General features: G+C 34.6%; 1 protein-coding gene across 1 annotated transcript in view; it reads right to left on the reverse strand.

Moving 5' to 3' along the window:
- The window catches only part of Grm8 (glutamate metabotropic receptor 8), an 824,187-nt gene that overhangs the window by 302,307 nt on the left and 509,859 nt on the right, over positions 1–12,021 (reverse strand). The window contains exon 7 of the mRNA XM_048451013.3: positions 4,544–4,744. Coding sequence (XP_048306970.2) covers positions 4,544–4,744 — 201 coding nt within the window. The remainder of the gene's footprint in view (positions 1–4,543; positions 4,745–12,021) is intronic.

The following is a 12,021-nucleotide window of genomic DNA, read 5'->3' on the forward strand; positions in this document are numbered from 1 at the left end:
AGTGACAAAAACACCTATGGAAATCAAGAGTAGTTCTACAGATGCCAGGATTCAGAACATGCCTACAGTTCAGAATCAGGAATGAAAGTTCCAGCAATGCGTGAAATCAGTCAGATTAAAATTAATAAAACTACTATTGCAGTTTATGCTTTTGTTGTCAAGGGGTACTGTTTAGTTCAGTACTTTGACTACATCATCTTTAGATAGCTATTTGTAATAGAATAATGATGATCTAAGATATAATGGTTTGTGACCCTAAATTCTAGCATATTCTTTACACACTCAATTTTAAAACACACTGTAAGATACATAATCTTTTAAACTAAGCATCTCCACATTGCTGTTTAAGTAGCTATTCTTGGTTACAGTCTCAACAAGAACAACTTTAAGCATGATCCTGTTATGCCAACAGTCTACACAGCATGATCCTGTAACACCAACAGTCTACACAGCATGATCCTGTAACACCAACAGTCTACACAGCATGATCCTGTAACACCAACAGTCTACACAGCACCCAGTTGCTTGGGCTACTTTATCACCGCCTCTTTACAGAGTAAGAGATTCTCCCACCAAACCAAAGGCATGGTTTTACTCATTCAAATTTAAGAGTCCAATGGACAAAATAAAACAGTATTTCCCAGTACTAATGTAAAAAACAAGCAGCTTGGTAAAGTTATTTCTAAGATGTAATTTCTCTTTGACACAGCCTCAATTCAGTATTTAAATGATCATTATTAAATAATTTTATCCAATGGTCAATTCTGGGTGTCTCTTTTTAAGTACTTGAAAGAACATTTTGTATTGCACTGATTATGACAGTAAAATTATGCAAAATTTCTCTGTAAAGCTTGCTTTTTTCCCCCTTTGATTTTTCGAGACAGGGTTTCTCTGTATAACAACCCTAGCTGTCCTGGAACAAGTTCTGTAAAACAGGCTAGCCTCAAACTTATAGTGATCAGTGATCTGCCTGCCTCTGCCTCCTGAGTGCTGGGATTAAAGATGTGCACCACCACTACCCAAAAATTACTTTAAAAAAAAAATCTTGGGTATTGTTAGAATTTTCCTGAAACATATTTGCTACCATATAGTTTAGGCAGCTCTAGTCCTAAACAAGCATATCTGTGAAGTGGCATTTCATTTGTATTTTAATAAATAAAGCTTGCCTGAAGAGCAGAGAGTAAAACATCCCCACTGGTCAGCCTTACAGACGAGGCAATGTTAACACATATCTTTAATCCCAGTAGCCACACTAGTTGCCATAGAAATTAAGTGGTACATGCCTTTAATCCAAGTGGTGCACACCTTTAATCCTAGACCTAGAGAGGATTATAAAACAGGAGAAGACAGCTCTCAGACACAGTCTCATTCTGAGATTCCTGGAAGTAGTACTGCCATTTTGGACTAAGGTCGAGTTAAGAGTTGGCTGTTTTGCTTTAGGATCTTCATGTTGAATCGCAATATTTATCTCTGAGTTTTTACTAATCATGCTTCATATTTGGGCTCTTAGGAAAATAAAAAGTGGGCCTGAAGACATGTATGGCCCATGACACCTATCATACAACCAGTCCTTGACTGATCTAAGTAAGTGAGAACACTGGCCATCGCTAGTACAATCCACTCAAAGAGATTCCAATTAATGACACAAAACAACAGATTGATAGGATGTTAAAAGAAAATTCAAATTCCAAATATCTATTCACAATTTATGAAAACGCTGCAGAAAGTATTGAGTCTAAATGTGTGGCTAGAAAATTAGGACTATATAGTCACTGAGATCCTTTAACTAGCTTCTAAGGCCAGATAGTATCTAAAGGAAACCTTGATTTTGCCAGTCACTTTAACCCAGAAATTCTTACACTAAGTGACTGAAACATTGTATTTGTCAGTGCAGTGGTGTAGAGAATAGAACTGTAAAAACAATGTATACAAACTTCCTTCACTCATTCTTCACAGAGCACATCCCATAATAGTAGATGGCCAAAGGAGTATTATTCCCGCCATCCTTGGAAGTCTCTATCATGAAACACACAATTGTGTTTCTTAGCTTTGATTATACTTATGCAAAACAGTCACAGAGAAGGCTTCATCTGTGGATGCAAAATCTGTTAAATAACATGGCACATTTGGTTGCCAAAGGCCTACAATATACCCCTTTTTAGGAAGAATTTCAGACAGTATTCTCTCAAAATTATCTTGAATTTGCCCCATCAAACAGATTTTATTGTTGGTCTCTTTTAGGCTTTTTGTATTAAAAATGCATAGTAAGTCCTTGAGTTTCTAACTCAAGTGTTTTCTTTCTTATTAATGCTCTGAAGTTACGCTTCTGTTTGTATAGATTTGTATGCCCTTCTAAATATCACGAGCAGTCAAGGTATAAATAATGAATGAAGATTAGTAGGTGGTTCAATACTGAGATTTTTTTTAAATAGCCAAAAAACTAAAATAATTATTTAACTTCTACTTCAATCTCTCCCCCGTATCATCAACAAACAAACTTCAGCCCTCATCAAACACACCTTCAGAAACCATAGAGAAATTCCCCTTCAACTTCATACAGTAAAAGTTATGTATTTCCTGAGACCCAAGTTGGAGCTTGTGAACTGTTGCATCTAGCATAGTCCTATGCTGATTCCATAGGTTCCCTACCCCCACCCAATCAAAATGAACAAGTCTTAGAAGTTTGTACAAGACCACACCTGGTCTATATGGAGATGTCTCAGCTTCATCCTTGCCTTAAATGTCTCTCTTCTCTGGCCTAGATCTCTCCTGTATAAACTTTATAATAACATTTTATTTTCTTTCAGAGCCCACTGTAATTGCTATCATTACAATTTCTTGTTTTTATCAGGTTAATACCTTTTATAATAAACCCAAATTTCTCTGTGTTTTGTCCATGTTACTTGTAATATATCTTTAGTACTTATTATAAGGGAGAACAAAATCTGTGCTCAATAAATGCCCCTTAATTTAGTTATGCTTGCTTCTCCGTCTAGTAAATTAAAGATAGAAGATTATGGAAGAAATCAGCATGAAAGGTAAGCCCAGAAACAGTGACAGACTATATAGAAGAGAGTTAACCTATAAAAGGTAGACTGAAGAACTCAGAGATCATTGGAGTCCAGAGGCAAATTGTCTTAACAGCTATTAGACATTAAGACACTCTCTAATAGTCCATAATTGCATCATTACATCAGAGGTTAATATAATAATTGAAGCCATCAGGAAGGGTTAGCCCTTGATGCATGGTTAAGATAAAAGTAAAATTAGTAATTCACCTTTAAATGGCATTCATTGAATGTTTCTTTAATGCATTTCCTTTTCAGAGGTGAGCTTCAGTTATTGAGAAAAATCTGCTCATTTGCATTCTTCTTCCCACTTCCTAACTCTGTTGGAGAAATGAAGTGTTCCCTAACCTCACATTAGAGTAAATAACTTTACATTGTAACAATCCTCTTTTGTTCAATTTTATAGCTGCATGAAAATTATTTTCAAACTCCCCTTAGTGTTTATATTAACAAAAGAATTAATGCTATAGAATGATTCTTGAAAATTTTGCTATAGAAGAAGGAGTCTTGCGCTGAATGCAGACCAAATTATTCCTTACATTGCTTGTACAAAGTAAGAGATGGCGTTTCCACTTGAATTCTAAATTGACGATGACCTTGTGCTGTTTTGAGAAAGGCTGGCAGCGGAGGTCACCACAGTGTATTGTGATAGACAGTGTGGCATTGTGCATGGCCTGAAGGCATGTCCATTGTGTGGATTACAGCCAAGCTAAAGAATTAGACAGTTTGGAGCATTCTATCATTTTATTTGAAAATGATGGTCAAAGTCGTGGGCAGCAACCATTACCACTTTCATAAAAGGACAGCAGTCTTCACTAACTCTATCATTTCAGACAGACAGTTCAGCAATTCACAACCAAGTACTGTGAATCCAACAAATCCTGAGTTGGGTTCTTGTGACAGTCACAAAAGCAGTATTTCTGCTTTTACACTTAAAAAAAAAACTACACTGCATCACTAAAATCCTTGCTACCACATGACTAAATCATTGAAGAAAATACAAGAAAAAATAGATAAAAAATTAAACATACAACAGTGTTGGAGTATTAAAGTAACTTCACCCATTTTTCCTCAACACCGTAGTGTTTAATAAGTTTATTATCAAATGAAAAACAAATTTCTATAAAGTCTTCACTAATAAGGGTATGAGCAAAATATTTTTAAATAAATCTGATCTATTGCCACCAGTTCTGAATGAGCCTTCTAAATGATTTCTGAAACAGCAATTTTTAAGTAGGATATTTTGATTGATAGAAAGTTATTTTTAACTTTTGCTTCTTTCAAGAACAGATTAAGGGCAGCACAGAAATATGTTTGAGATTGAAAAGCAGGTGGAAAAATTCACACTTCTGAGCAAGATGCATTGCCTCTAATCTTTGGATTTCTACTTCGTCCGAACGAACATCTTCTATAGATAGGGGGTGTGAAATTCTCTGTCGCTTAATGCTGAGGATAGAAATAAAGTTGTGACTTACCATTAAAATTCACAGCCCTGATGTAACCCAGTAGCTCTTTTCCATCAATGGTGCCCATTCTCGGGCAAAGGCCTATGTACCCTGGGCAGAGTTCTTTGTGCATGTTGTGCAGGGCATATGCCATGGAATACACTGCATCAATTACAAATTGGACCTTTCCCTCCTGTTCGTAAGATGAGTCCCGTGCAATCCGCTCCAGCCCTGCACAGAGAAAGGAAAACTGTCAATGGACAGACAGCATTAGATTTTAAAGAGAACAGTATGGTGATTTCCATCCTTTAAATTTAATAAGACACAACTCTTTTTTTTTTTAATGTTAGTCATGTCCTTAGAAGTGAAGTTTTTTATATTGGGCTTTAAAAGTTTTTCTTTATTTTGGAAAGAGCAGAAATTATTTAACCAGCAGCATGAATATATAAAAATCATAATAGAAATAATATATAACCATTATCTCTGTTTCCTCCTTGAGTGCCATTTTATTTTACTTTCTCATAACTATATAACATTTTGGTAATCCTATGATCTTTTAAGGAAAATGTATAAAGTGAAATTTTTTTCAACTAGTTTTGTTTCCACTACTACTGTATTGGTGGTCTAATGCAAGATTCCTCTCCACTTCATATCAATTCTTGTTTTGAAAGTGCTATATTTAGAAGTAATTTTGTAAGTATTAAATGGTAATGTTTGCTTAAGTGACTCTGGATATCTTTAAAAGAATCATTCAATTTATTTTCTCTTTGAACCCAATTTTCTCTTTTAACTTTCTATTAGAAAGATGTAGGCTACTCAAAATGAATGTTAGTGGGAATAATTGCACCCATATTTAGTCATAGTTAGGGCTGATAATTTTGCAGTATATAGGCTGATGTTTACCATTTAAAATGCAATAGCAGTAGAAAGTTTTAAAATGAAAAATAAATTAGACATCAGCTATAACTTGTCTGATTTTGAAGATGAGGAACCTGGGAATTTTGAGGGTAACAGTCACAAGGCACATAGAACACAATCTAGAAACTTTCCAAGTATCTGATTAAAAGCTCAATATTTTGTTCTTCTTCTGGGAGAAAATATTCTAAATGTACAGAGCTTAGGGTATGAGGAAAAGAAGAAAAAAAAAGGAAAAGAATATATTAGAAATTCCTACCTATCATCCCAACCTATCCAAACTTTATTCATCTGAAACAAAAGCATGTACTTCAGACTTGTTCATGGATCCCAGTTATGTGTAATAAATAATCTTTAAATACAGTAAGTATTTACTTTCCTAAAATTATATACACTTCTTCTAAATTTAGTGGGTTACATTAAAATGGTTGATGCTGGGGTTTTTATACTGCAATAAAGTCAGTTAATTGCTTATTTAATTATCTTCATTTGACCATTAGGTATTTTTCTTCTGCTGTTTGTCATTTGTCTCACTCTGTTCTTTTAGATACCATTGGCTGGGTTTCTTGACCTCAAAGTCTGTCATGATGCTAAATTCTGCTCCTCCACTTTACACATGAATTCCCTTTCATTTTTCTATTTCTAATAACCATTCTCCAAAACTAAATGCCTTTTCTTCCAACCTCAAAATCTACACATACTCGATGCTGTCAATACTTGCAACTAGGCATAGTAGAAATCTAAAAGAGAGATTAAAATACTACATCAAATTAGTAATCAATTAAAGTCATTTGGGAAAAAATAATATCTTGGGAAATAAGAATTGTATAACATTAGTGTCACTTGACTGCAAAACTCACGATTGCAATTGCTTTGTCTCCAGAAACAAGGTGCAGCTGAGTCACACTCAGTCTAAAACTGGGTTTTCACTGTCAGAGCTAAAATGATTATTTTCCTAAAACCTCTTTTTGAGGATATTTGAGTTTAGGAAAGTAGGAAACACAGCAAGTTTGCACAAAGAGGACCTCCAAGACTCCAACCAAGGCTGCAGAGGCCCCTCAGCAGTGTGATCTAAGTCACATATCATGCAGATATGGGAACTACCTCCTCTCCACGTCTCTGTGTTCCCTTCACGTCCTGAATGCCAGCACAGTGACAGTGTTGCTAAGCCCAAAACTTCATCATATTCCCTGGGAAGCAAGTTTTCCAGCTCTGCCTCAAATTTATCTCCCACAGTTTTAACCACAAAATAGACAGCTCATAAATATATGTTAAAGAAAGACAACAGCAACTGAAATATTGGTTCTTTATTTTTAGATTCTTATCGAGTTTTCAGATACTCTGGTAAGTTCTGAATTGATGATTTTTCCCAGGACTTGAGCCCGAGACCTGAGCAATCCTGAAAAAGCCATGGTATTTGCTGAGGAAACAAAGGGCAGGAAAGTCAGTGAGAGAAAACTGTCTAAGATTCAGCCCTGGATGGTTACCCACTGTTTCCTTAACATTGATCTACTGAGCTTAATGAATCAATGTGAAGTTCAGCAGGCTTACAGCTGCTATTCCAAATCTCGCTCATCCCAAGTACAGACTCTCAGAACCACCCTACATTTGCTGGACTCAAATCTCCTGACATGGAGACACAAAGAATCCGTTGTTTCAAATACTGTCCAGAAAAATGTAACCTAGCCAGGCTGGTCTAGGTACTATATCTTGGGACCCATGACTTCCTAATCTACTAATCATAAAATTAGAAGTATAAATTGATTCAGGCTATTTTATGGTATGGCTGTGTGAAGATAATTCTTTCATTGGAGTGCAACTAGAAGAAAATCTAAAGCATAAGGAAGATGTTATCTTGGAATGGACATTTTATCATACAAATAGAGTAAGAAATTAAAAACATATGTGGAAAAGGTTTCTGAGTTGATTCTAAATGGAAAATTAAGACTTTGTCAATTGATAGTAATGGTCCCACTAAATTGTTGTGCCTTTACTAATGAGGAATGTCTTATTTATGGGCAAAAAAATGAATATTAAAAGAGCTTACATTAACTCTTTGAGAGAGATTAACAACAGATATCCCAAAAGCAAGAGACTTTAATTTCTAAAAAGAACCAATTGGGTCCTTTCTCACATTGTACAGGAAACACCAATCTCTGGAGTCCCTACATTCTATGCTGATGCAAATAAATCAGGAAAGGCAGGTTATAAATTTAGGCAGGTTAGGAAATTTAAGTAAAGTAGCTCAAACTCTTTATAATTCTGTGCAAAATTCAGAATTATATGCCATTCTCATGGTATTAATGGATTTAACAGAACTCCTCAAGAAAGTTACTGACTCTCAGTATGAAGAAGTTGTTTTGCATATTGAAACCAATAAACTCATTCCTGGTGAAACCTAATTAACTCCACAATTTATACAATTACACGAAATAGTTAGGAATAGGAATCATCCCACATACATACATATATACATATACATACATACATACACACACACATATATATAATCAGATTATATCCCATATAGGTCTGCCAGGTCCTCTAGCACAAGATAATGATGAAACATTCTTATTAGTAAGAATTGTGCTGGGGGTCTCAGAATTTTATTTTTTAAAAAAAGCCCCATGTCAATAGCAAATTTTCGAAAAAGGATTTTCCCATCATTTGGCAGCAAGCCAAAGAAATTATAAGAAAATGTCCCACTTGTTCCTTGTATAATCAAACTCCATTATCTGCAGGAAGTAATCCTAAAGTTATGATAAGAAATGAAATTTGGTCAAAGGATATGCTTCATTTTACAGAATTTGGATACACCATACAGTAGATACGTTTTCAGGATTCCAATGGGCAACTGCTTTGAGTTCTGAAAAGGCTGATTCTGTAATCACATTCTTTTAGAAGTCATGGCTAACATGGGAATACGTATACAAATTAAAACTCACAATGTTCCAATATATGTCTCTAGCAAAATAAAATAGATTTTTGCATATTATAACATGTCATATTACAGCTATACGACACAATCCAATGGGAAAAAAGTTGTAGAAAGATATAATCATAATTTAAAAGAAATGCTTCATAAATAGAAAGGGTTAATAAAGATTCCCAGAGATAGATTATATATTGTCTTACTAACTTTAAATTTTCTAAATGCTGATGAGAAAAGAACAACAGTTGTTGAGAGACATTGGGCAATAGGAAAAACACTACTGAGCTAAATCAGCCTGTGTTTTTTAAAGAAGTGTTGACCTCTGATTGGAAACCAGGATATGTGTTACATTGGGGAAAGGTTTTTGCTTTTGTTTCCACAAGAATAGAAAAGTTATGGATACCATCAAAATAAATAAAGATCTGATTCAAACAGGAGAGACCTCTTAATAAGGAGAAGTGATAGTTTGTCAACTGATGTGGCAATTCAAAATGGAGAAAACAAACTCAGCCTATAAGGATTGGGGTAGAGTTCTGCTTTTATTTATACAAGAAAATAGAAATACCTGTCTTCAGGAAGTCAAAAGAACTTGGACATCTAGACATCTAAAGAAGAAGGGAAAACTATCCACAAAAAAATTGACAAGCAAAGAAAAATCAGGCCTAATGATACAAATATTCTTTGCAGGGTAAAATCTCACTACCTAAAAATTAAAATCTCTTTACCTCTCAAAGATTTGTAATCTTGACTCAACTAAAAATTAAAGCTAACTTTGGAATTGGAGTATGACTTTTTCATTCTCTAAATCCAAGAATGTTGTTAAAAGAAAAATTCAGAGTCTGTCTCATATCAGAAGAACCACCTGGTGTGAGACAGAACAAAAACAATATCTAGGGACTATTTTTATCACAAATCTCTTTTCCATCATACTTAATTTTGACCCTTTAGAACATTTCTTTAGATATAATACTATCTTAAAATTTAAACTTTACATTTTGATATTGTTTAAATTTTCCACATTGAACAATAAACTTTCCTAACAGTGATCTCTGAGGTCTCTCAAAGAATTATGGGACCCCACACAATAATTCTACCTGGATCATATAATGCCATTGAGCTTATAAATACTCCTGAAAGATCAGTCTTGGACTGAAGACTGCTAAGGACAATTCCAAGTGGCTAGCTGAGATGGTCCATCTTTTTACACCACTCTAGTAAGAATTTCAGAGAGTTTCACCCATTAATCAGAGACTGGTTACAAATGTTACAGCTGGTCCTCATGAGATTTAACAATTTTTGTAGCCTTTTACTGGTTCCCATAGAGATACAGTATCTTTCCAGACAACAGGAAGTAATTCTAAGAAAAATGATACCCCCTCTAAGCAGGGGGTGATGGATGGTCTTGGTTTTCCTCAAGGCTGAATAACTGCCATCTGTTAGGGATTGATAATAAGTTATTATAGGATTTTAGGGAGAACAATAAAGATTAGACTCAGGGATCTCATATGGAATAGAAAAAGGAGGGAGAGATATAAAAGGATAATAAGGTAGATTATTGAATTTACTTGCAAAATAAAAAAAGCAGCTATCAGTTTTAAATAATTTGTATTGGTATAGAATCTTACATATTGATACAAATTCAAAATTAGTTTTCTATTCCTGTTTAAGGTAATTTGTATATTGATACAAATTCAAAATTATTTTGCTATACTTCTGTATTCAGATTGTTTATTTTCATAATGTGGTGCTTTAGTCTTTAAGCTATATAGGTTAATAAGAATTACAGGTTAGTAGTCATCCAAGTTTGTCAAACTTATATAATCATGTTAGGTTTTCTAGGTGCACAGGGATATATTAAACAAATATAGGTAGTATTCAAACACTTCAAAGACCTACAGAATATGGCATTTAAAATGTTTTTAATAACTTAGAATTTTGTTGACATAAGACATGACTGCTCCTGGCAACTCCAATCTACATCCAAGACGATGTTGGGCACTGAAGACACTCCAACTCAAGTTTATTTTCTTCTTGGCAAAACTAACATATTAGGCAAAAAGTTGCCCTTGCCTCAATTGCTGACAGTAAATATACTGTCCATCTGGACAAGCAGGGTACAAAGAAAAGCAACTATTGAACCTTGCCAAGAGAGATAAGACAGTCCTTCAGATTTTCCTGCTTCTGAAAATTGTCTATCAGATATTCTAGGCCTATACCCAAAGCTGGAAGCCCCAATGTTGCAGAGAAACATTGGGTGACTGTCCAGGAGCCAGCTGTTTCTGTCATCTCTTGCAATTTTTGGAAGTTTCTTGCTTGTACTTACTTCCTACTTAGGTAATATTACCTTCCTTCTCAGGTCTTTAATAGAGTTGAAAACTAGATAATTATGGTTATAATCTTCCTGAATCTTAGCTAAGGGCATATTAGGTACAAGACTTAAGACTCTTCAGGAAAGACAACTATTGGAGTAATCTCTAATTTGCCAATTACCTATGATCTGGCCATCTAGAATGTGCTTCTTGCTTGATGTTGTTGTTGTTGCTTGTAGTTCCATTTTTATAGTTCCATGTTCTTTCTTTTCTTTCTTCTGGAGAATACTTAATAATTTCTCTTATTGTATATTACTTTATATCAGTATTAGAGCCTTCTTATATAACAAAAAAGGGGAAATATTGTGGGAACTAATTACATTTAACCATTAGTACTGCGATGACTAGTACTAAGACGTGGTCTTCTCTGGGTACCTGATCAGATAAAAAACTAAGGTCAGGGGTCAAGCACTGTCTCAGACATGGAAGGCTTCCAGATGCCTTGACTCAGTGACCTGGTCTGGAACTTTCCCTATCATTCCCTGGTGGGTGAAGAGGCAGTGGTTCTGCTTCATTTTGTATCTGTGAATGTGTTGTTTTCATTTCATCCCTTAATAAAGAGACTTTCAAGGGTTCTCACTTTAATTCTTCCTCCTTTTTGTCCATTTGTGAAGAGTTGAAGTCCTTGTAGTCACTACTTAGTATCTGTGTGGAGTTCCCTTCTAGATTCCCAATGAAATAATATTCACAAATATTTAAGAAGTCTTTCTAAGAAAACATGATGGCATTCACCTATAAACTGTACAATATACATACATACATATATATTATACATATATAAACAAATGTATGTATAAAACAAATACTTAAAACAAAGCAAAACCTGCACGGACAATTGTGATATTTCATTGTTTCAGGAATAAATCTGAAAGAAATATATCAGGCATAATTTTTGGTTTATGATTTGCTCAATCTTCATTTGTAAAATGTGTGGATCAAGAGGTATAACTGTATAATTCGCTATTCTATAAATTCCAAACCTTCTATCACATTTTTAGAGATATAGGGAGGCCTGAAGCTGATTCCAAGTAGAAGCCAGAAAGACATGAATGGTCTATTAATAAGAAAGTGTGAAGAATTAAATGTTTTCCTCCTGAGAATGTGGAAACAGAAGGTATAAGAGGAGCATGGTGGGAAAGGTTGAAGTGCAAAATGCAAAAACAGCACAGCAGAAGGAGTTGTTTAAAAAGGAATGTGCATCTTCCATATAAATCTGTTTATACTGGGTTCAAAAAATTTCCCTATTTCATAACCTCCTCTTTTTCCTCTTCCTCTTCTTCCTCCTCCTCTGT

Source organism: Myodes glareolus, chromosome 25 (genome assembly GCF_982192425.1).
Source record: "Myodes glareolus chromosome 25, mMyoGla1.1, whole genome shotgun sequence".
Classification (NCBI taxonomy): Eukaryota; Metazoa; Chordata; class Mammalia; order Rodentia; family Cricetidae; genus Myodes; species Myodes glareolus.